Source organism: Mirounga angustirostris, unplaced genomic scaffold (assembly GCF_029215605.1).
Source record: "Mirounga angustirostris isolate CCGP_5_RB_7025 unplaced genomic scaffold, mMirAng1.0.hap1 SCAF_13, whole genome shotgun sequence".
Classification (NCBI taxonomy): Eukaryota; Metazoa; Chordata; class Mammalia; order Carnivora; family Phocidae; genus Mirounga; species Mirounga angustirostris.
Genome location: NW_026991721.1, coordinates 68034869 through 68060961, shown reverse-complemented (window position 1 = coordinate 68060961; position 26093 = coordinate 68034869). Strand labels below are relative to the sequence as shown.

The 26093-nt window shown below is 37.0% G+C and overlaps 1 protein-coding gene across 3 annotated transcripts in view; it reads left to right on the top strand.

Moving 5' to 3' along the window:
- NOX4 (NADPH oxidase 4) overlaps nucleotides 1-26093 on the top strand; it is a 362080-nt gene that overhangs the window by 27870 nt on the left and 308117 nt on the right. For 2 of the 3 annotated variants that reach the window (XM_064577120.1, XM_045894592.3), the window contains exons 4-8: nucleotides 20-130; nucleotides 1725-1809; nucleotides 10372-10469; nucleotides 13867-13894; nucleotides 21087-21159. In XM_064577120.1, coding sequence (XP_064433190.1) covers nucleotides 20-130; nucleotides 1725-1809; nucleotides 10372-10469; nucleotides 13867-13894; nucleotides 21087-21159 — 395 coding nt within the window. The remainder of the gene's footprint in view (nucleotides 1-19; nucleotides 131-1724; nucleotides 1810-10371; nucleotides 10470-13866; nucleotides 13895-21086; nucleotides 21160-26093) is intronic. The other variant, XM_054512172.2, reaches the window with a different exon arrangement.

The following is a 26093-nucleotide window of genomic DNA, read 5'->3' as shown; positions in this document are numbered from 1 at the left end:
TCTTGCCTTATTTGTTCAGCTAGGATTGTGTCTAAGCAGAGCCTCCGCATCTGTTCTTAACCTCAACTGCAGCCTTATCCTTTTACCCATGTGCCGGATGCTCCTGGCTTACCTACGAGGATCCCAGAAGGTAAGAACAAAAAATCCTAGTCACAGATTCCAGGATAAAAAATCAAGTGGAACAGTGGCATGTTAGTACTACTGAGTTTTCATGGTCTGACCTAATAGACTGATTTCTATCATCTGCTGTCAGCTACCAGATGATAGTAAAGACCATGTCACCTGTCAAGATGATCAGTGAGCTCTTCTGCAATGCTAGATAGAGGCAGTGGATAATAGAAATGGCTATTAATAGTGATTTCAGGTGCTGGGCTAAGCACTCCATGGATGGAAGTGTGAATCCTCACAATGATTCTACAGGTCTTGTAGATGAAGAACTGAGGCACAGAAAGGTTAAGTAACTTGACCAATGTCATGAGACTAGCAAAATGGCAGAGCTAAGATCAGTCCCAGTTCTGAGATTTTTCCACTATACTACTATGCCTCATTTAGAGCCTGTGTTTTCATTTAGTTAAGTCCAGGTGAGCAAACTAGAAACTAGAGCCCTGTGGACTTTCATCAAAATATACAGTGTCTACTGGTGTTGGTGGCGATTTATCTCCTTTTCAAATACATGCATGGTTTAAGCTATGTAATAGTTTTGGAGATGTCTTGGTTAAGATGTGATGTCATGTGTGATGTTGTAAAATGAAGGTTGTACGGAAACAGTAAAGCACTTTGGAAATTAAAACTCAACAAATTATTTTTTGTCTTCAGTTATCCTGGTGTGTTTGTGTTTCTTTTCTTTGTTGAAATAATAAGGCATTCCTGGATCAATATTGACACTTTAAAAGAAGTTGTTAATATGAGTCACTTTGATGTTCTGTGTGGTTCATATGAGCAGATTTACTGCAGTAAAACTTCTCAACCTTTTCATGTAATTATATTTAGAAACTCTTTGCTTTTAATGCAGTAATTTGTGGAAATAACTCTTTCTCTAGGTTGCCTACCATTGTAAAATGCTAGGTTTTGATGCCTATGGCTGGCTATTGGCTTGGTGTGAAGAAAGAGAAGATAAACGGCAGGAAATGAAAAGTGCCCACCTAAGTCTCTCAGTATTTAAATAAGTCTTAAAGAATGGTCCCCTGATGTGAAATATAAGTATTCAAAGATGCTTGACATTTTATTTTTTTATAAGATCAAGAAAGCATTTAGAACCGTAGATGAAATTGCTTCATTTAAAAATCATCTTATTTTTTGACTACAAAAGGAAATCATATATATTGTACAACTCAAACATTCCAGAAATATGTAAAGTAATCAGTGAAAGTTTCTCCTAATATTACTGTGCTGGAACAACCACAGATTAGTTTGGGGTAAATGCCTTCAGATTTGCATAGAATGCCATTAATTTTAAACACTATAGGACTATAGTTTATGTGTTATCACTTTTACCTAGCCATATATCTGACACATCTTTCCATATCAATAAGTCTTCTCACATTCTCTGTAATGGTTTGGGTGTTCTACTGACTACATATATCATAATTCATCTCACCAACTTTTAATTCCTAGGCCTCTGCCATATTTCTAAATCTTTGATATTATGAACAATGCTATAGTGAAAAACTTTGTACACATATCTTATTTCCTGCTTCATTTTCACCATACTGAATTTTATTTAGGTTCCAAGCAGGAGAACCAGAAGATTGTTGGATAAAAGCAGAACATTCCATATAACCTGTGGTGTGACTATATGTATTTTTTCAGGTGAGAAAACAAAAAGATATGAAAATATTATGTTAGAACACATTTTATAAATGGTATTTTTGTTGTTCTGTAAATTATTTGCTGTCACCTACTTGTGATTTTCTCATCATATACCTTAATTTTCTCTTCCATGTGTTTAAAGAGAGTTGCCTAATGGTGCTATAGAAAATGAGTGTATTGGGGCGCCTGGGTGGCTCAGTTGGTTAAGCGACTGCCTTTGGCTCAGGTCATGATCCTGGAGTCCCAGGATCGAGTCTCGCATCGGGCTCCCTGCTCAGCAGGGAGTCTGCTTCTCCCTCTGACCCTCCTCCCTCTCATGCTCTCTGTCTCTCATTCTCTCTCTTGCAAATAAATAAAATCTTAAAAAAAAAAAAAAAAAGAAAATGAGTGTATCTTACACATTATGTATATAGTTTTCACATTATAATGTATGAGACTTGGCTCTCAAGCTGTTAATAATTGTTTCCTACAAGTAAATACTTTCATTTAGAAAGACTAAAAGAAATAAAATAAATTTTTTTTAAATTTTTTTAATTAATTAATTTATTTTTAAAGATTTTATTTATTTATTTGAGAGAGAGAGAATGAGAGAGAGCACATGAGAGGGGGGAGGGTCAGAGGGAGAAGCAGACTCCCTGCAGAGCAGGGAGCCCAATGCGGGACTCGATCCAGGGACTCCAGGATCATGACCTGAGCTGAAGGCAGTCGCTTAACCAACTGAGCCACCCAGGTGCCCAAAAATAAAAATTTTTAAGGTTTAAAAATAAAGATATGATAGGACTTTAAATGCATACAAATTACAATGTGAAATGTACATTCATAGAATGTGATTCCATTTAAAAGTATATTTGATAAACGTTTCTTTGATATTAATACTTGGTATTAAATATCAAATGTTTGTGGAAATTTATCCTGTTCAGTTCCAAGTTAAAATATCAAATGACTGAGGGTTCGGGGTGGGGATGGGTTAGCCTGGTGATGGGTATTAAAGAGGGCACGTACTGAATGAAGCACTGGGTGTTACACGCAAACAATGAATCATGGAACACTACATCAAAAACTAATGATGTAATGTATGGTGATTAACATAACATAATTAAAAAAAAAGAGAAAAAAAAGAAAAAAAAATATCAAGTGAGAATCTTTTGGTTTTTAAAAGAGTCATTTTAAAAGAAGTTTTTATCCTGAATATTTATGTGGTATTTTTCAAGTTTTGGAACAGAAAGTGATAAACATATTAATTAAGTACTTGGACTTTGGAGGCAGGGTTGTGTAGGATCTATCCCCAACTGCCCTTCTACCTTAGTATATGACATAAGCTCTCTGGTCTTTGATTTGTTGTTGTTTTAATCATAAAGTGATTGACAGTAGCACCTGCCTCATGGTTTGAAGACTAAAATGAGACCTCCCATAGGAAGTTTTTAGGGTGAAATTAGTTATAATTTACAATCTCAGGTGTTAATTATCTCAGTGGCATAGCACCTGACATTTCTCTCCGGTCATGACTTGATAGGGCAGACCTGTTTTGACACCAGGGACATTTGGTCTGGATATGTATGTATGACTATTTTGAATCAGACATGTTTTGGTGCAGCTACTATTAAGAGGTCATTAAGCTCTCTGCGTTTAAAAAGTTGCCAAGTACTGTCGAAACAGGCATCTGCACTGTTTTGTCCCTGGACGTCTTATTGGTGGGTCCCACATCTGCAGGCGAGAGGTGGGGAGAGGCTCGGGTAGGATTAGGACTCCATACCACTCAAGAGGCTGGGGATGGAGTAAGAGTCCAGGATGAGATGAGGACTAAGGGTGTGGCTGGGGTCAGGGCTGGGTTAGAACAGAGGGAGTGAAAGGTCAGGAAAGCAGGAGGGTCTGGGAATGTGGACACATTTGTAACTTGGTTTGTTCTAAACTGCAGTTGTGTCCAAATATTCTGGTTTAGTTGGAGAACAACGAAGAGACTGAGATCTTGTAGAGTCTTGCCATGAATGAACACGCATTCCAGACTGTTTGCATTTTGCCACTCACTAGTTGTCTGACCTTAGTTGGGTGACCTCTTCTAACCTTCGTTTTCTTCTCTGTGAAATAGGGATGTTTCTATCCACTTCATTGTTTTGTTGAGAGAATTAAATCAGAAAATCCATTAAAAATATCTGGCCTGGCTTTCTCCCTGCTGCCCCAAATTAGAAGCCCCAATTTCTTTTGACCTGAAAGGTCATTTAAAGAAGGTGAATGTATCCCTTAAGGGTGTATCTCAGACAACTGATACCTAGGGCTTTTTTTCAGGAGAATTCAGAAAGAAGGAACCACAAAGCATGTAGTTAACACATAAACCTTAATTTAAAATGAAGGGATTTTTTAAACTTACACATTTCAGACATGATAAAGCTAGAGGACACAGACAGTTTTGCTTAAATAATATTTTATGCCTATGCCATAGACAAGTTTCACCTGGACAGCCTCTTAAAAATTCCCTTGGAACTCTGTCCTTGCTTGTTAGTTAACCAACTTCTAAATTCCTGTCCACTTTTTTATTTATTTATTTATTTTTTACACTTTTAAAAAATTTTATTATGTTATGTTAATCACCATACATTACATCATTAGCTTTTAATGTAGTGTTCCAAAACATATAACATCCACTGCTCCATTCAGTACATGCCCTCTTTAATACCCATCACCAGGCTAACCCATCCTCCCACCTCCCTCCCGTCTAGAACCCTCAGTTGGTTTCTCAGAGTCCATAGTCTCTCATGGTTCGTCTCCCCCTCCGATCTCCCCACCCTTCATTTTTCCCTTCCTACTATTTTCTTTTTTTTTTAACATATAATTTATTATTTGTTTCAGAGGTACAGGTCTGTGATTCAACAGTCTTAGACAATTCACAGCACTCACCATAGCACATACCTTCCCCAATGTCTATAACCCAGCCGCCCCATCCTTCACACCCCCCACCACTCCAGCAACCCTCAGTTTGTTTCCTGAGATTAAGAATTCTTCATATCATATGAAACATGTTTTTCTCTGATTGACTTATTTCACTCGGCATAACACCCTCCAGTTCCATCCACGTCCTTGCAAATGGCAAGATTTCATTCCTTTTGATGGCTGCATAATAATCCATTATATATATACCACCTCTTCTTCTTTTTTTTTTTTTAAGATTTTATTTATTTATTTGAGACAGAGAGAATGAGAGAGACAGAGAGCACATGAGAAGGGGGAGGGTCAGAGGGAGAAGCAGGCTCCCCGCCGAGCAGGGAGCCTGATGCGGGACTCGATCCCGGGACTCCAGGATCATGACCTGAGCCGAAGGCAGTCACTTAACCAACTGAGCCACCCAGGCGCCCCTATACCACCTCTTCTTTATCCATTCATCTGTCGATGGAATTCTTGGCTCTTTCTATAGTTTGGCTATTGTGGACAAGCTGCTATAAACATTGGGGTGCACATAGCCCTTCGGATCCCTACATTTGTATCTTTGGGATAAATACCCAGTAGTGCTATTGCTGGGTCATAGGGCAGCTCTATTTTCAACTTTTTGAGGAATCTCTGTACTGTTTTCCAGAGTGGCTGCACCAGCTTGCATTCCCACCAACAGTGTAGGAGGGTTCCCCTTTCTCTGCATCCCTGCCAACATCTGTCAATTCCTGACTTGTTAATTTTAGCCTTTCTGACTGGTGTGAGATGGTATCTCATTGAGGTTTTGATTTGGATTTCCCTGATGCCAAGCGATGTTGAGCACTTTTTCATGTGTCTGTTGGCCATTTGGATGTCTTCTTTGGAAAAATGTCTGTTCATGTCTTCTGACCATTTCTTGATTGGATCATTTGTTCTTTGGGTGTTGAGTTTCATAAGTTCTTTATAGATTTTGGATACTAGCCCTTTATCTGATATGTCATTTGCAAATATCTTCTCCCATTCTGTCGGTTGTCTTTTGGTTTTGTTGACTGTTTCTTTTGCTGTGCAAAAGCTTTTTATCTCAATGAAGTCCCAATAGTTCATTATAGCCCTTGCTTCCCTTGCCCTTGGCGATGTCTCCAGGAAGAAGTTGCTGTGCCTGAGGTCAAAGAGGTTGCTGCCTGTGTTCTCCTTTAGGATTTTGATGGACTCCTGTCTCACATTGAGGTCTTTCAACCATTTTGAGTCTATTTTTGTGTGTGATGTAAGGAAATGGTCCAGTTTCATTCTTCTGCATGTGGCTGTCCAATTTTCCCAACACCATTTGTTCAAAAGACTGTCTTTTTGCCATTAGACATTGTTTCCTGCTTTGTTGAAGATTAGTTGACCATAGAGTTGAGGGTCCATTTCTGGGCTCTCTCTTCTGTTCCATTGATCGATATGTCTGTTTTTGTGCCAGTACCATACTGTCTTGATGATTGCAGCTTTGTAATAGAGCTTGAAGTCAGGAATTGTGATGCCACCAGCTTTGCTTTTCTTTTTTAATATTCCTCTGGCTATTCGGGGTCTTTTCTGGTTCCATACAAATTTTAGGATTATTTGTTCCATTGCTTTGAAAAAAGTTGATGGTATTTTGATGGGGATTGCATTGAATGTGGAGATTGCTCTAGGTAGCATTGACATCTTCACAATATTTGTTCTTCCAATCCATGAGCATGGAACGTTTTTCCATTCCTTTGTGTCTTCCTTAATTTCTTTCATGAGTATTTTATAGTTTTCTGAGTACAGATTCTTTGCCTCTTTGGTTAGATTTATTCCTAGGTATCTTATGGTTTTGGGTGCAATTGTAAATGGGATCGACTCTTTAATTTCTCTTTCTTCTGTCTTGTTGTTGGTATATATAAATACCACTGGTTTCTGTGCATTGATTTTCTATCCTGCCACTTTACTGAATTCCTGTATGAGTTCTAGCAGTTTTGGGGTGGAGTCTTTCATCTGCAAAGAGTGAGAGTTTGACTTCTTCTTTGCTGATTTGGATGCCTTTTATTTTTTGTTGTTGTTGTTGTCTGATTGCTATGGCTAGGACTTCTAGTACTATGTTGAATAGCAGTGGTGATAGTGGACATCCCTGCCATGTTCCTGACCTTAGGGGAAAGCTCTGTTTTTCCCTATTGAGAATGATATTGACTGTGGGTTTTTCATAGATGGCTTTTATGATATTGAGCTATGTACCCTCTATCCCTATACTCTGAAGAGTTTTGATCAAGAAAGGATGCTGTACTTTGTCAAATGCTTTTTCTGCATCTGTTGAGAGGATCATATATGATTCTTGTTCTTTCTTTTGTTAATGTATTGTATCACATTGATTGATTTGTGGATGTTGAACCAACCTTGCAACCCAGGGATAAATCCCACTTGGTTGTGGTGAATAATCCTTTTGATGTACTGCTGGATCCTATTGGCTAGTATTTTGGTGAGAATTTTTGCATCCATGTTCATCAAGGATATTGGTCTGTAATTCTCCTTTTTGATGAGGTCTTGTCTGGTTTGGGGATCAAGGTAATGGTGGCCTCATAAAACGAGTTTGGAAGTTTTCCTTCCATTTCTATTTTTTGGAACAGTTTCAGAAGGATAGGTATTAATTCTTCTTTAAATGCTTGGTAGAATTCCCTTGGGAAGCCATCTGGCCCTGGGAGATTTTTGATGACTGCTTCAATTTCCTTAGTGGTATAGGTCTGTTCAGGTTTTCTATTTGCTTCCTGGTTCAGTTTTGGTAGTTGATACATCTCTAGGAATGCATCCATTTCTTCCAGATTGTCTAATTTGCTGGCATATAGCTACTATGTTCTTATAACTGTTTGTATTTCTTTGTTGTTGGTTGTGATCTCTCCTCTTTCATTCATGATTTGATTTGTTTGGGTCATTTCTCTTTTCTTTTTGATAAGTCTGGCCAGGGGTTTATCAATCTTGTTAATTCTTTCAGAGAACCAGCTCCTAGTTTCGTTGATCTGTTCTACTGCTCTTTTGGTTTCTATTTCATGGATTTCTGCTCTGATCTTTTTATTTCTCTTCTCCTGTTGCGTTTAGGCTTTATTTGCTGTTCTTTCTCCAACTCCTTTAGGTGTAGGGTTAGGATGTGTATTTGAGACCTTTCTTGTTTCTTGAGAAAGGCTTGTATTGCTCTATACTTTCCTCTTAGGACTGCCTTTTTATTTTCCTAAAGATTTTGAACAGTTGTGTTTTCATTTTCATTTGTTCCCATGAATTTTCTAAATTCTTCTTTAATTTCCTGGTTGACCCATTCATTCTTTAGTAGGATGCTCTTTAGCCTCCTTGTATTTGAGTTCTTTCTGACATCCTCTTGTGATTGAGTTCTAGTTTCAAAGCATTGTGGTCTGAAAATATGCAGGGAATGATCCCAATCTTTTGGTACCAGTTGAGACCTGATTTGTGACCTAGGATGTGATCTATTCTGGAGAATGTTCCATGGGCACTAGAGAAGAATGTGTATTCTGTTGTTTTGGATGGAATGTTCTGAATATATCTGTGAAGTCCATTTGGTCCAGTGTGTCATTTATAGTCTTTATTTCCTTGTTGATCTTTTTTTAGATGATCTGTCCATTTCAATGAGGGGGGTGTTAAAATTCCCCACTATTATTGTATTGTTGTCAATGTGTTTCTTTGCTTTTGTTATTAATTGACTTACTTATGTAATTCGCTGCTCCCGTGTTAGGGGCATAGATATTTACAATTGTTAGATCTTCTTGTTGAATAGACCCTTTAAGTAGTGTATAGTGTTCTTCCTCATCTCTTATTACAGTCTTTGGTTTACAATCTAATTTGCCTGATATAAGGATTGCCACCCCAGCTTTCTTTTGGTGTCCATTAGCATGGTAAATGGTTTTCCATCCCCTCACTTTCAACCTGGAGGTGTCTTTGGTCTAAAATGAGTCTTTTGCAGACAGCATAGTGATGGGTCTTGTTTTTTAATCCAATCTGATACCCTGTGTCTTTTGATTGGGGCATTTAGCCCATTTACATTCAGGGTAACTATTGAAAGATATGAATTTAGTGCCATTGTATTGCCTGTAAGGTGATTGTTACTGTATATTGTCTGTGTTCCTTTCTGGTCTATGTTGCTTTTAGGCTCTCTCTTTGCTTAGAGGACCCCTTTCAAGATTTCTTGTAGGGCTGGTTTTGTGTTTTCAAATTCCTTTAGTTTTTGTTTGTCCTGGAAGCTTTTTATCTCCTTCTATTTTCAATGACAGCCTAGCTGGATATAGTATTCTTGGCTGCATATTTTTCTCATTTAGTGCTCTGAATCTATCATGCCAGTCCTTTCCGGCCTGCCAGGTCTCTGTGAATAGGTCTGTTGTCAATCTATTATTTCTACCATTGTAGGTTACAGATCTCTTATGCCGAGCTGCTCTCTCCTGTCCACTTTTTATTAGACCTTTTTCCTTCCTCTAATTTGATTCTGGCAGGAGCTTATCAATCCTTTAACCAACCTTGAAGTTAGTTAGCATTCCAGTCCTTCTTTCACTTCTATTTGTGTTTGTGAGTCCTTCAGAACTCTTGGCGTATCTACAGCTCATGTGCTAGGTTGGAGAGAACCATGAAGTTTTCCAGTTTCTACACAAGTTTTCTGTTGAATAACTACATACCCTGTATTGATATAGACTGTAATGGTTCACTAACCTGTTTCAGGTCACTTATCTCATTAAGTCTCCTATTTCTGTCATTGTCATTTTACAGAGAGTTAACCTAGGGTATTGGTAAGCATGCAGTGTGGCCAAGAAAACCAGATTTCCAATTAATTATCTGTCGTCCTTTCTAGTACATTGTAATGTACTGTTAATCCGAACCTTATTTCACCTACAAGAAGAGATTGGGAAGGGAGAAGATATTCTCATCCAATGTACAAGTTCATTTGCTCCTTCCTTGTCTGGCCTCCTCAAGATAATTTTCCTTTTTCCTAGCTGTGCCAAAATGAATTTGTCTTCAACTCTCTATTAATATACTAACACTTCCATCTTCCCTGTGAGCTCCGCGTCTGTTGAGCTCTCTGTTTACTGTGCCAGTGTGGGTAGATTATTAAATGGTAATTATTATTTTCCTGAATTTTTAATCCCAATGAAGTGATTACAAAGACTTTTGCTGTGGGGTTTAGGAAATTTAGGAAATTCCTTCTTGAATTTATGTGAATTTAATGAATTTATTGTGAGAAATTTTAACTGGCTGAAAGTCTTTCAGTGGGCCTATATTTTAGGTTGAGTGGCAGTGAAATATACAAGGCCTATAACAGATTTGGAGCTAGAGGAGAGTGGAAAAATGTAGAAAAACTAAAATATCTAGGAGCTGCTTAAATAAATAAATACATGGGCATATTATCACACACTGACATGTGTTGTTTCCTAACCCTGACTTGCTAGAGGTATTTTATTCTAGCCTTTGAAAATTCAGTTTCTTTACATGATTTCTTATACTCAGCTGTCTATAATCAAGACTTGTTGTGTCTTTAAAATTTCCCCTTGCAATTTAATATTTTATTGCTCAGGTAGCTGTCAAAGTTTGACACTGTGTTAGCTTAGGGAGAGGAAAGGCGTCCTCTTCACGGAGTGTATATGAAAATCCCACTGATTTGTGCCCCGTGTGATTCCACAGGTGTGCACGTGGCTGCCCATCTGGTGAATGCCCTCAATTTCTCAGTGAACTACAGTGAGGATTTTGCTGAACTGAATGCAGCGAGATACCGAGATGAGGTGGGTGGTCTTTGTCTTCTCATTCTTTCACTTTTCGTGAGCTAATGAAGGTCTGTGGTTTTCACGGAAAATTTGTACCTTGCTGCTCCTTTTGAGTGCTTTTAAGATGCAGTTGTCAAGTTGAGTTTTGTTCCTTTTCAATAGAAAATATAGGTAATTACTGTTTCACAGTCTCTCCTGCTGAAAATGGGAGTTCGAGAGTGTCTCCTTTTTATATTCTGCAGCGTTCGGATGGCAGCCACTCAGGCCGGCCGTCTGCCTCCCAGCAGTATTGCCTGGTTCCCATCCAGTGGAGACTGTCCGGTGTCTTTACAGGGCACAATTTTTTTTTTAATAAGTCAGATACTGCACTTGGGGGCGCAGGAAGGGCAGAAAAGCAGATTGACTCTTTAAGGATCCTGGATCATCTGTTTATTTGACTTAAAAATATTACTGAGTTTTAATGGTTACTCTGCTTTGTTTTAATCCTTGAAATAGGTGACCTTGAGTTCAGTTCTGTAGCAGGCAGCGTCTGACTTAGGGCTGCTTTTCTCCATGGGAAGCCACCCATGAGATGAAATTGTATGTGCAGGGTGCTGGGTGAGAGCACGATGAACACATATACAGCCCTGATTAGCTCTCTGTCACTCAGGACTTCATCCTGTCCTCAGATCTCCTTCCCAGAACAAAACAAAGGGAAAACTAACAATGAACACAGAAACAAATCACGAAACCAAAATAGCAAGCAGTCTTTGATAAGTCCTTTGATGAGACGCTAGTATTCTTAAAAACGCTGATATGTTTAAACTGGTCTGGGTTGGGGTCAGGCATTGATATTTCTTGAAAGTTCACCAGCTAATTGGGGTGAGCACCCAGCATTAAGAGCCACTGACAGAGCCAGCTCCTTCGCATGCCACTGGAAGCTCTTCATATGTAATGATTCCAGAACCCAGAACCAGGTCTGTCTCCATGTCTTTCTCCTGCTGCCTCTCCCCACCCCATTTCTCTCTCCCCCTCAGCCCACAGCATATGGGCTTCTTTGCTTCCTACATCTGCCATGCACGTTCCTCTTTATCTTTCCTTCTTTGCTTCTCTCTTTTGTTTTTGTCATCTTGGGTCTTTAAGAACTAAAATGGTTCTCTCATTTTAATGTTGTATACTTGGAATATTGTAAAATATTCCAAAATTTTAATCATTTTAGGTTTTTAGTTATTTCCTTTCATTTTATGAAGGATGTGTGCCCCAAATAAAATATTTTAAAACTCTCAAGAAGTTTAAAAGTGAAACCTTCTCCTCCAAAAGTAGCCACAGTTAATAACTTTCTGTTCTCTTATATTTTGAGAGGCATTTTATGAAACCTGTTCCTCAGCAATTTTCTTGTTTCCATAGTTACATGGACTGTAGCTTGCTGTATCAGAAAGTATAGATCTATCATTCTCTTAATATTAATGTGCAATAGTTTATTTTTAGCCCTTTCCTTATTCACAAATGTTTAGATTGTTTTGAACCACACTCCAATAAATTAATTTTTTATATGCTTCCACTAGGCAGATTCCTAGAAGTAGAATTTAGTTTCAAAGGTATGTACGTTTTTAGTTTTGATGGATGTTGCCAAGTTGCCTTCCAAAAAGACTTCACTGGTTGACCCACTTCTACCAAGTTTGTCAGAATGCTTATATCTGCCCCTCAGTTGTTTTTGTTTTTCTTTAATTTTTGCCAATCTGACAGATGAAAAATGGTAACTCATTGTTTTAATTTGTATTTCCCCTTTCTTTGTTTCCTTCCTTCCTTCTTTCTTTTTTCCTCCCTCTCTTCTTTATTTTAATAAATATTTTTGAGCCCCTCGTAGGCGTCAGTGTGCTAGAGGAGGATGAAAACACACACACACACACTGCATGCATAAACACATAGTCTTCTGTGACTTGTCTTTGAGAAAGATGCACCGTGTTGTCCTGTGTTTTGTACTCTCTGTCTTCTCCAGATTTATAGTGACCCACGCTCCAGCTCCTGGGTGGCACGTTCTTGATGACCTAGCCGAATCTGCCTCATCCTGTCATCTGCGAAATTCTCTCTTACCCTCACATTCCATCTCCATTCCCTGGCAGTAGGAATTGTTCCATCTTCTGAGTTCCCACAGCTATTTATTCATATTTCTGGTATTACCACTTTGTTCAGCTGGTCTTGTATTTTCACTAGTTGTTTATATATTAGGTTCCTCTAGGTCATCCTTGAGCTGCGTTCCTAATGGCCGAGGTAGAAGTCATCTGGCCCCAGTGGGATGAAGAGCTATTGCTGGGCAAGTGGCCCTTATTCAAGGCTTCTGAAATTATTTCATATGAATGGCTTCCCACTTTGGATATAGGGTGGCCTGACTCCAAAGTCAATGGAGGCCTAAGAAAGAATTTCCAAAATTGTGCAATATTGAGCACCATTAGGATGAAAAACAAATCCACAAATCTCCTGGGGATTGACCTCAGTTTTCCAGAAGATAGAAAGGGAGTTGCCTAAGGTCCATTTCACCACGAGAGATGTAGTGTAAAGGACAGATTACACCAACAATATTACTTTTTACAATTCTGAGTAATAAGAACCTGTCCTTTTTATTTGAGTATCATCACTACTTTGCATGGTATTTGAAACATTATAAGTATTCAATTAGTATTCTTTGCATTGAATTTACAGCAACAACCCTCCCTACATATTTTATCACTTTTGATTCTGTCTCCACATCTTATAGGTGCAGTTTGGCAGTTATGGTGGACAAAGTATATATTAATATTTCCACATTATAGTCAAAGATATTGAGTCTCAATTGGTCAAAGAGTGGGCTTCAGGCCACTACTACTAGCTTGTAATTAGTCATTAGGATGAAAATCTACATTTTCTGAATTTTTATCCAGTGCTCTTTCTTTCTCAGAAGGACAGTCTTCTTTGTAAAAGATTTAATTTTTTATTTGAGAGAGAGAGAGAGTGTATGTGTGTGTGCATAAGTAGGGGGGAGGACAGAAGGAGAGAGAGAGAAGCAGACTCTCCGCTGATCATGGAACCCAATGCGGGACTGGACGTGGAGGGCTCAATCCCAGGACCCTGAGATCATGACCTGAGCTGAAGGCAGATGCTTAAACAGCTGAGCCACCCGGGCACCCCTGGATAGATATTTTTAATTTTTCAGCTGAGAAACTGAATTAGGGAAGGTCTGAAACTTGCTAGTGAGTGACAGAGGCAGGACTCCAGCCCAAATATCCTGGTTCCAGAACCTGTGTTGCATGAAAACATTATGAAACTTGATTGAATTTCTCATTTCCACTGAGAGAATAGTATCGTAAATGCCTAATGGATCATAGCCAGCAGATTCCTTGTAGAATTTTACATTATCAATGTTTTGTTTTCAGTCAATTTTTTTTCCCCTTTTTCTCAGGATCCTAGAAAACTTCTCTTCACAACTGGTAAGTTGTTATTCATTGCTCTTTCTGAAAATTCAGGGAAATCTTTGAGAATAAGCATCATCAAACTACACAGCAATTAAATATATGTTAAAGTAGAACATGGAAAATTTGCAACCAGAACAAATGTTACCAAACATAAGTTGCAATGAAAACAGAGGGGCAAGGCAAACAGTGGGGTTGGGATGAATGAAGAGTAAAAGTAACTAAATACATTTGCCTTCCATATGTTCTTCTAGTGACAACAGTGTGATGCCATATGGTTATTGAGGACCTGCTTTGTGCCCCTGGCTGTGGCAAGTAGTATTGGAGATAATACACATGAAATAGGCACCTACCCTCAAGGTGTTGAAAAGAAACACCAAGCACTCTGATTATCGATGTAGTTCTTATAACTCAGTAATTTAGTAGGACATTTGGTGATCTTAAAGCCTATATAAAAAGAGGAGGAACAAACAGTTGTTAAAATCAGTTATTTTTCTTGAAAGGTGTTTCCTTTTTCATCTGTAATTTACTTTTCCTTCTCAAGCATACTGTCCATGAAATCTCAGTCTAGACTATTCATTTGTTAAAGCACGTGTAAACATCTCAAAATTTTGTCCTGACATATAATTCTTACTAAAATTCTTCTCTTTCTCAACTGTATAATTATAAGGATGAAAGCAGAAAACTGCACTTGGGGGATTTTTAGCACATTATTTCAGGGATAAGGATGATTAGGTCATTGAGATGGTCTGTCATAAAGGCTTGGCTATCATAAACACCCTATTAAGGATCAAGATTGCATATAAGACTGAGGCATGGCTCTGTCAAATGCATTGTTTTTCTTTTCAATCAGTTTTAAGATGAAAATAGCGATAATTCTGGTGTTTTCCCCTTCCCTGTCACAACTATATATTTAGATTTATAAAATATGTTTTTTTTTTCCTGTTTATGTATGCATGATGTTTGCCACTTATGAAGTATTTCACAGTTTTCTCTTTAGGAACACAATTTTAGTTTTGCTTACAACTTTGCTCATTGAAAGCATATTTTTTATGTAAGCCTTAAGAATTGGATGAGGAATAGGAAGGAGAAAAAACAGAAAAACAAAACCTTATGTATGAATCAGTGTATGTTTTGGTTCATAAATTCATTGTTTTGATATTATTTTCTACCTCACCAAGTATAGGTGAAACATTGGGACATGTAAAATGTTTGAAAAAGTTTAGTTTTCAAACATATAAAAAGATTTCTTATATGACCAAGATATGAACCTTAGTATAATCAATACCTGTATAGAAGCTGATGATCTCTCCATATAGTATGAAACCCCACCATTCTGTCTTGTTTCCCAGAAGTTCCCATGAGTGGTGTTGGACTAACTAGAAATAATATTTAAAAACATAAATTTCCTGGCTCCATCCTAGAGAGTCTCTGTTGTGTGACCCGACAGTATGTTTCATTAACCTTCCCATGTACCTCAGGAGCCTCCGTTTCACCCGTACTAGGCATCTCATCATACTCTTGTAATTCCCTTCTCGCAACACCTAAATTTCGTCTACTCTTACCCGATTCTCTCTCTCTCTCTTTTTAACCCAGTCCACTTCTGTTCATCCTTTGAGTCTCAGCTGACATGCCCCATCATGCACACATTCATCCCTGATTCCGATAGGCAGAGCTGGTCTTTTTTGTTGGCCTGGGTTCCTAAAGATACATAGTAAAGTGCTATATTGTAGAATAATTTCTATTCTTATGTGTATAATCTTTTCCACTGGAAGGTGAGCTTCTCAGGTTTGAGGTAGGGCTCCCCCTAGGGCATGCAGGACTCTAGGTACATATTTTTTTTTTTTTTTTAAGATTTTTATTTATTTATTTGACAGAGAGAGACACAGCGAGAGAGGGAACACAAGCAAGGGGAATGGGAGAGGGAGAAGCAGGCTTCTCTCTGAGCAGGGGGCCTAATGCGGTGCTCAGTCCCAGGACCCTGGGATCATGACCTGAGCCAAAGGCAGCTGCTTAATGACTGAGCCACCCAGGCACCCCTTGTGGAATTTCTGTCAATACAAACAATGGGAATCACCCCAAATCAGCATGTCAGCCTCATTTTGGTGTCCCAGGCTACATCATTTCATGAAAGAAGTAGTGTGCTGGCCAGAAGGAGTCATTCAGTTCCCAGCTTGGAACTCAGCCTCAAACCCTAAAGTATGAGTCCAGAGCTTCGAGGGCATCTGATTGACCCTACCAAGTAGTAGGTGAGAGAACAAAGTAGAATCAAAGGATGGCAAGGAATAAGAGACCGTTTTCTACAAATAGACTTAATTTAGTTTTGTATTACTAATACGTCTATGACTAAAACTTTTTCATAGCTATCTTTGAACGTTGTTAGATGCAGTGCCTAGGAAAAATCCTGTTTCTGATCGAGGAATGCATGCATGTTTTTAGATGTTCTAGTGATAAAGACTATTTCTTATTAGTTAATATATTTCTTGGATTTTAGTTTGTATAATGTTACATAGAGTCTTCTCTCTCTCTCTGTCCTTAAATATTTTTCAACGTAATCTACAACTGAGAAATTAACATTTATTGTTTCATAGAAACTAAAGCCTGTGGCAGTTCGAGTGACATAAAATATGGTAGTTAGATCACTCAATAAGAAATGTTAAAAATAATCCAATTAAGAACTTATAAAGAAAAAGAATTTATAAAGTAAAACAAGTTTAAAAGATTGGATTATTCAAACATGCATTTCAAAACGTTTGCTACATTATTTCCAAATTTGGTAATACCTTGTATGATGAGAATAAAATGCACAGCATCCAATTTCAATTAGAAAAATCCTCATAAACAAATAGAATTGTGTTTCCAGTTATGTTAGAAACAACAGGATAATGAGTACAAGATGGTATATTTCTGACCACATCTGGGTATGGATGAAAATGATCCCTCAGTTTCATCTAGAAATGGCAGTACACTGCAGTCATTCATTTTAAAGGCAACTAATTAACAAATCTAATATGCATAGATAAAAAGTAATAAGAATAAACATACAAGCATGTCTCTTTCTAAGGAAACAAGTTTAGATTTTGCTTCGTAACTTGAAGGATTCAAAGAGACAGTGTACTTCACTTTGGCAAGTAACTTTGTCCAGTAAGCTTTGACTAACTCAGTCATTTCCAACCTGTGCTTCCTGACTCCTGGAATGTATGTAGTAATAGAGGCTAATATGTTGGGTTTTAGCTGAGCTGTCCTTGAAAGCTAGGTTAGGGTGCCCTTTGATGTACCTGGAAAACATTCAAACTTAGCTCTCTTTTAGCATTTAGTGCCCTAGGTTGCATTTGTTTCCTTATCCTGTCTTCCACATTGGAATTGGATTTCTCTTAGAACAGGATTCATTTTTTTTTCCTCACTTAACAGTACACTACAGATGCCCAGAGAATATTTACTGAAAATAAAGCCAATTGTTTAACTCTTCTACTTAGTACATAGACCTCCTTTATAGCATCCAGATAATCAGTTAGCCAGCTTCTGTTTAATTCCAGTGACACAAAAGCATAGCTTCTTAAGGTACTCCCTTTTTTTTGACCATTGTAATTGTAATAATTTTATTTATTTATTTATTTGACAGAGAGAGACACAGTGAGAGAGGGAACACAAGCAGGGGGAGTGGGAGAGGGAGAAGCAGTCCTCCAGCTGAGCAGGGAGCCCGATGTGGGGCTCGATCCCAGGACCCTGGGACCATGACCCGAGCCGAAGGCAGACACATAACGACTGAGCCACAGAGGCGCCCCTGTAATAATTTGTTTTTAAAGATTTTATTTATTCGAGGGACAGAGAGAGCACGTGAGCAGGGGGAGGGGTAGAGAGAGAGAGAGAGAAGCAGACTCCCTGGTGAGTGTGGATCCTGTCACAGGGCTCGATCTCACGACCCTGAGACCATGAGCTGAGTTGAAATCAAGAGTTGGACACTTAACTGACTGAGCCACCCAGGCACCCCTAATTTTTTCTTTTCATTGTTGATTATAAGTAACTTCTTCTTCATTGATCTGGTCTGTTTATAAATTACAAACTCTGGTCTTTTTATACTTCTGGGAACTAGAAAGCAAATATGAATCCTTTAGATAAAAAATGTAACTTCATAAATCTGAAAGAATATTAAAAAGCATTGAATTGATTCTCCTAAGTTTACAAATGAGATCCAGTGAGATTGGGGTTTGTTCTAAGGGACAGTAACAGGACCGTTAATCCCAGAATGTGCATCCCATCGGCCAAGCTGTTTACTTCATCTTCAAATGACTGACGTCAACTATTTTACTACCCACCCCCCCAATCTTTCCAATACATTTTCCATGTTCCACTCTTAAAAGGAGTTCTCTAGTTAAATGTTTGAGGAAAGATCTGTTCAAACTTAGACTGGCCTCTCGGTACTAGTACTTCCCAGGGACTTTAATATACTCATGTGTCCTGTGACTCAAGGAATAGGTATTACACTTCTGAGTAATAGAAGTTAATACCTCAAGGAATACCTGAGTAATAGAAGTTAATACCTCAAGGAATTAATGCTCAGATAATATTCTTTGAAAAATGTGCCTCTACACTAAACATACTCAGTTTTTTCAGGTGTCCTGATGAAGTGATTGGTAGACATTCCATAACTAACCTTGGCATACTTAGAACCACATGAGAAACCTTGTGGGCAAACACAGTATACCTTAATGAAGCCCTAAGACAATTATCGGAAAGGCCTCTCCAGCCACACATTTCACATCATGGAGCCATCTGGGATTCTACCATTTATTTATTCATTTGGTCAAATAAGGCTTTTTTTTTTTTAATTACTTGAAACCAGAGAGAAAGACCTCCTCTTTTTTTTTTCCTTCTTCAAATGTATTGAGTTATAATTGAAGTACACTAAGTTATACATATGTAAATTACGTTACTCAATTGGTTTTGATGTGTGTATACACTTGTGAAATCAAGACCAAACTCAAGATGACAAATATATCTATCATTCCAAAAAGTTTTTTGTGCCTTTATAATGCATCCTGCCCTTTATTCCTCTTAGCAACTGATTTGCTTTCTATCACTGGAGAATGGTTTGGATATTCTAGAATACTATATAAAAGGAATCACAGTTAAAAGGAATCACAGAGTTTATGCTCTTGGGATTTTTTGAGGGGGGAGAATGTCTGGCTTTTTTCACTCGGTCAAATAATTTTGTGATTCATGTATGTCATTGCATATAGTTCATTTTTTTTTAAACTGGTGATTAATTTTCCAGGTACAGATACTACAATTGTCTATCCATTCATTTGTTGATGGAAATTTGAGTTGTCTACAGGCCTTAACTTAAAAATAAAGTGGCTATGAATATTTTTGAACAAATCTTTATGTAGATATATGTTTGTGTTTCTTTTGGGGAAATACTTGGGAGTGGAAAGGCTGGGTCATTTTATAGGCATGTTGTTCTTTGTAAGTAACATTTTTCTGTACTATTAGTCCTTTAACTTAGTACAATCATCTTGTTCTTCTCTTACCCCTAGGCAGTTAGTACTCACCTGGGGCAATGGGAAAAATGAGGAGAAGGGAGTGCCCTGGGAAAGAAGGGTAGAGAAGAGATGATTTGGATTAAGCACATCAGGAAATGGAAGTCTTGTTAGGCTTCCAAATCTGGTACATTGGGAAGACTGAGGAAGAAAAAGTATCCAAGTATTAATTATACAAAGACTAACTCCTTAATTTCTCATATGACTCTTTACAAGTAGAAACTTATTTCCACTCCACTGAGATTTCTAATGTTATTTTCCACTGTTTCTAAACTGTTGGGATTCTAATGATGCATACCTGTGTTGCTCTTCTCTCATTCCCAGCTTGTCTGCTTCTGCTAGTGGCTTATAGTTCATGATGGCCCTTCTGTTTCCTAGGTGGTTCTTTGGCAAGGAGAGAAGTTGGGGGACGTCTGTGCTTTTGGAGATACAGTTGTTTCAGTAGCTTTCCATATAGATTTAAGATGAAATCTCTCAGCTGGGGCATTTGGGACTTACTGTTGCTTATATGATTGTAAGAGTAAATAATGGTAACTTATAGACAGGATATTTTATTTGGTAGGAATAAGATAATAAGAAATGAGACTATTATGATTTTAGTTCTTGTTGATATAGCATATCAGCTATGCATTTTGGATATGCTATATGGGCTAACATTGGATTTTTAGCCATCTATCACGTCAATATTAAGTTTGAAAACCAACATGCTTGCACAGTTTTTTCTTTGTTAAAAAATGATGTTATATCATATCAGGAACCCTGATTACAGCATATTTTCCATACTAAGGAAATATGCCTGCAAGTGTTCTTAAAACATCAGCACTATAATTTTTTTCTTGAAATCTACTATTTTTTTGTTCTACGCTTGAAGTTGTGGTTTTTAGAAAACTTTAGATTTTGTTTATTTTTTCATTAAAATTATTCTATGTAGTGAATCCCAAAAGAAATTATTAGAATTGAAACTGAAGCAGCTACTAGTTCCATAAAAGGGGGGCTGAGAGAGTAAAGGACTGTTAATACTGTGGGGGAGAAAACCAAAACAATAAAGGGTGCTCCATGTGAACCCAGCCCTGTTGTATATTTTTTCCTCCTTTAAAACAATTTTATTAATGTCTAATTAAGATATAATAAATTGTATCTATTTAATGCATACTCTCATAAGTTTTGACTCTTGCATATATCCATGAAACAATCAACATATATATAACAAACACTATCAATACAATGAACACATCTTAACACTCAGTCTTTAAAATTTCTTCATGCCCTTGGAAGTTTTTCCCTGCTGCCCCTCCCTGCCTCCCCATTAAACATATATTTAATTTCTGTCTCTTGTCTTCATTACTGACATTTGATCTTTGTACATTTGGTAGAGCACGTCCCTATAGAAGTATGTACACATTCACCGTTCTGAGTGGGATACTTGAAAAATACTAAGGCGGACTCTTACATTAAAGGTAGAAAGACTGCTTTGTCCTAAGTACCTTGAAATTGTGCTAATTTTGAAAAGGCTTTTTTTTTTGAGAGGGAACATACAAGGAGATAGGCGATTTGAATTGGGCTTCCCACAGAGCAGCATAGTACTTTGGATTTTAAGGTAATAATTTTTTGTACTTTTTTTCTCAGTATGTTTTAAGTTAAAATGTACTTATATACATTTTTTTTTATAGTTCCTGGCCTGACAGGGGTCGGCATGGTGTTGGTGCTCTTCCTGATGGTTACAGCTTCTACATACGCAATACGGTGAGTGTCAGAGCCATTATTTCAATGTTTACTGGCCAGAGTGTTTAGATTTTCCTCTGATTATCTTCACTTTCATATGTAGAAAAAGTCTTGATTAACTGGAGTGCTTAGCCAATGCAATCAATATTCTGGTCAATGGACTATTTTGGATAACTAAGAGTGAAGTAGAGACATTTCTATGTATCATTTCCTGTTTTTGAAAATTCTCATTGTTTTAGTCAAATATTCTGTGTTGGTAAGGAAACACATGGAGAATTTCTAAAGACTAAGGAAATTTGAGTTCTTCAGGGTCATCCATCTGAAGGATAGTGTATCTCTATGAAACATGAGATTGAATTCAGCATGTAGGCAAAGGAATATATCCCTGTCATTTTATAACTCATTTCCTGGTGTGAGTTTGTTTTGAAGCAATTTAATGTAGTAGTCTAAATGAAGCTTTGGAAATATGGTTAGTTGACATCTGTTAAAATAATCAGAAATATCTGCATGCATATTTATTCATCTAGTTACAAGACTTGGAGCAACTGCAGGTATACATTTTCATGAGCACTCTCACATGTTATTTCTGATGGATACATTCTTATTTCATAATATTTTACAGCATCTTATGTTTCTGGTCAAACTTTTTGGTTAAGAAAGCAAAAAGAAGAGATAATACATAATATTCAAGAATCCCAAATCATTCTACTTGTTGAGATGTGAAATTTAATGGAAATGTACACACATGCACACACACATACATGCTTTGAAAATAATTGCCCAGTAATATTTTTTAAGATTTTATATATTTATTTTAGAGAGACAGAGAGAAAGCACATGTGCAAGCAAGCTGGGTGGGGTTGGGGAGCAGAGGGAGAGGAAGAGAGAGAATCTCAGACTGCACTGAGCACAGAGCCAGACATGGGGCTCAATCCCACAATTCTGAGATCATTACCTGAGCCGAAATCAAGAGTCTGATGCTTAACTGACTGAGCCACCCAGGCTCCTCTACCCAACAGAGTATTAAAATAAGTCTATCCTTGTACTTCTGAACACATACATTTTCAGTTATGTCTTAAGGAAAAAATCTAGATGTACAATGGCTGGGTCAAACTGTAAGCACATTTTTAAGACTTTTTTTTTTTTAAAGATTTTATTTATTTATTCATGAGAGACAGAGAGAGAGAGAGAGAAGCAGGCTCCCAAGGAGCAGGGAGCCCAATGCAGGACTCGATCCCAGGACCCTGGGATCATGACCTGAGCCGAAGGCAGACGCTTAACCATCTGAGCCACCCAGGCACCCAAGACTTTTCATAAGAATTAAAAATCACCTTTCTCTAACATCAGTGCATGAAAGTGCCAATTTTGTGGGGAGAAATTTTCTTTTAGTTAAGTAAAGCATTCATTAAAAAACTTTCATTTTTCAGTTTTAGGTATTCTTGAAGGAAAATTAGGGCATCTGACATTTATTTGCAAGATTGAAGATTATGAGTGTTCTACATCTAGAAAAAAAAGTCTTTAATTGAGAGAGAGTTTTATAAAATGAAATATAAAGATCAGCTTCTATTTTCAACTGAGCCATTACATTTGTGCTCATAATAATTCAGTGACTGTTTATTAATCTTTAGTTTTTCATTTCTTTCCTTTTTTTTTTAAAGATTTATTTATTTTAGAGAGAGAATCCACTCATGCATGAGTGGGGGGAGGAGCAGAGAGAGAGAGAGAGAGAGAATCCCAAGCAGACTCCACTCTGAGTACAGAGCCCAACTTGGGGCTCATTTGCAGAACCCTGAGATAATGACCTGAGCTGAAATCAAGAGTCGGCTGCTTAACTGACTGTGCCAGCCAGGTGCCCCGTTTTTCATTTCTTAAAAGATATTATAAAACCAACTCTACTTTCCTCCAAACTTTATTGGGGGAACCATGGAATTCTTTTTTTTTTCCTAAAGATTTATTTTAGAGTGATAGAGATGGCGGTGGGGGACGCAGGGAGGGAGGAGTTGAGGGAGAGGGAGAGAGAGAATCCTCAAACAGATTGCCTGCTGGTGCAGAGCCTGATGTGGGGCTTGATCTCACAACCCTGAGATCATGACCTGAGCTGAAATCAAGAGTCGATGCTTTAAATAACTGAGCCATCCATGCACCCCTGGGGGAATCATGGAATCCCCATGGATTCCATGGATCATGGAGATAATCTTCTACCTTTTCTCTTTACCAGTGAAGAAATAAAGCATTAGAGAAATGAAGTGAATAAATGGCTCCGTAGTTTGAGTAGTTGAATATAGTCTAGTAATTCACCAATGGTCCATTTGTGGTCAATCTATTAAAATAAGTAATATATTTTAATAGTAGGTGACAGGAATACAAACATATTTTCATATCAATAGATTTTTAAAAGGTGGTAAATGAATCTGAGCTCTAGTTTGAATTAGAATAAGTAGAATAAACTAGGAATTAATTTCCTTTATAGAATTAAAAAATATAAAAGCTAGAGCTGAGATCATACTTACCAAAGAAACAAAAGATACATTCCTAAGAAAATTATGAAATAAACCAAAGTGATATTTTTAATTCTGCCATTATTTATATATGATAAAAAATGAAACATTTATAATTATTAGAAATAGAATTATTAAAAAGAATGCAACAACAAGTCATCATTATTTCCAGAAAGGTACATGTAATTGTCTAGCCAGAAAATCCAAGAGAACTATGGGAAAAAATAGTATTATACCAGATTAAAGAGTCAGAATAGGTAAATGAACACAAAACAAATATTAAAATTGGCTTTTATATAATAGCTATTATCAGTTTGGAAATAGAATAAAATAAAAAAGTACCACTCACAACTGCAACAAAAACATAGAATATCTAGAAATAAACTTAATAAGAAACTACTGAAAACTATATAAAAAAACAGACCTTCACTGAGAGAAATAAGTAGAGATTTTTGAATAAAGACTGTCTTTATTCCATAACTCCATAATGATGGCGTTCTTCCTCAATCATGTTATAGGTTGTTGCAATTCCAATCAAAATTGTTTTTGAACTTAGCAAAACAGTTCTAAAATTTGTTTGTTTTTGAACTCAGCAAAACAGTTCTAAAGTTCATCTGAGGGAAGATCCAAGTACATGTTCCAGAGAGGAGTAAAAGGAGGACGGTAGCTTACTAAACATTAACATGATTAAGCTTCAGTAACTTAAAACAGAGGAGGACTTAACTGCAAAAATGACCAAGGAATTGACCCTCTTTGGTATTAAAGAGGGCACGTTCTGCATGGAGCACTGGGTGTTATACGCAAACAATGAATCGTGGAACACTACATCAAAAACTAATGATGTAATGTATGGTGATTAACATAACATAATAAAAAAAAGATGAATAAGTTCAGAGATCTGCTGTGCAACATGGTGTCTATGATGTGCACTCAAAAATTTGTTAAGAGGGTAGATCTTAAGTGTTCTTATACAAAAACAAAAACAAAAAAGCAAAGGAACACAAGGGGAACTTTGGAGGTGATGGCTATATTTATTATATTGATTGTGGTGATGATATTGTGGGGGCATGCATGTATCCAAAGTCCTCAAATTGTATACATTGAATATGAGTGGTTTCTTTTTGTGAATTAGTTACTCTTCAATAAAACTCTAAAAAAGAAAAAAAAAATGACCAAGGAATTGGACCTAATGACAGAGTTGATCGAAAGCCCTGAAAGACACTTTGCTATATATATGGAGCCGCTGAATAATAAAGATGCCATTACAAAGTTATGAGGAAAATAAGGCTTATGTGAATGAAATTCTAGATAAATTAGAGGTAACTGTAAAAAAAATTATGTCATTAAAGATTTAGAAGAAATTTTGCCCAATAATAAATTATTGTAATTATATGGAACTAGTACATGCTTAAAATTTAAATAGTTTACACACAACAATTAAGAAAAATACACTGTAGAAATGGATAATGAAGAGATAAATCACAGAAGAATTAAAAGCAAATAACACAGAAAGGAAATAATAACCAATTCCACTTAATACAAAATAACGAAAACATATCAAATGGAGTCTGGGTTTGGAGTAACAGGCTCTCCTCCTCTACAGTGGGGTTTGTAATTGATAAATGTTTTCAGAGAGCAATGGGCAATGCGTATCCAAAACAGAATGTGTGTCCTTTGATGTAGCAATTCCACTTCTAGGAATTTAGGTTCAAAAAGAATCAGATATGTGCAAAAAGTCGTATGTTACGAAGATGTTAATGATCTTGTTTATGATAGCAAAAGCTGTGGATGAAGTAAATGTCAATCAATTAGATACTGCCTAAATCAGGGGTTCTAAAAGGTTCTAGGGGTTGTAACAGAATCCTCTAAGAAGCTTTTGCCAATTTCTGCCCTCCACCTCCAAGATTCTAATATGAATATCCACCCAGGTATATCAAATGAAGTAACTGTTAGTATTTTTACTTTTCTCAAAAATATCATAGATTGTGCTTATCATACCGCTTCCTTTTCAGACTCTTGTTTCTCCCCTAGGGCAGTAAGTAACACTGTTAATTTTTAACATATATGCCATTCAGGAAAACAATAGAAAACTTTAGTGAGCATTTCTTTAATTTCTCTCAATTTGACTTTCCTTTGGACTACTCTTACAATATGTATTGGGATGGGAGCATTATTTGTTTTAGATATCATTTGGAAATTGAGAATATTGATCAAAAGGACAGTAAAAGTACATATTAGCAGCCTATAACCTACTCCTCAATCTTATATCATCATAACTTTAAAATAAACATTTTCTTTTAATTCTTTCCATGTATCTTTATTTGAAATACAAAGAAACTTCAAAATTATAAAGTGTTAGTTACAATTTTGTCAGTTCTCTCTGCATGGTGTGTTAATACTTGATACTAATAGATAAATCTGAGATAACTCCTATTTTAACTTTCTTCAATTGTGACG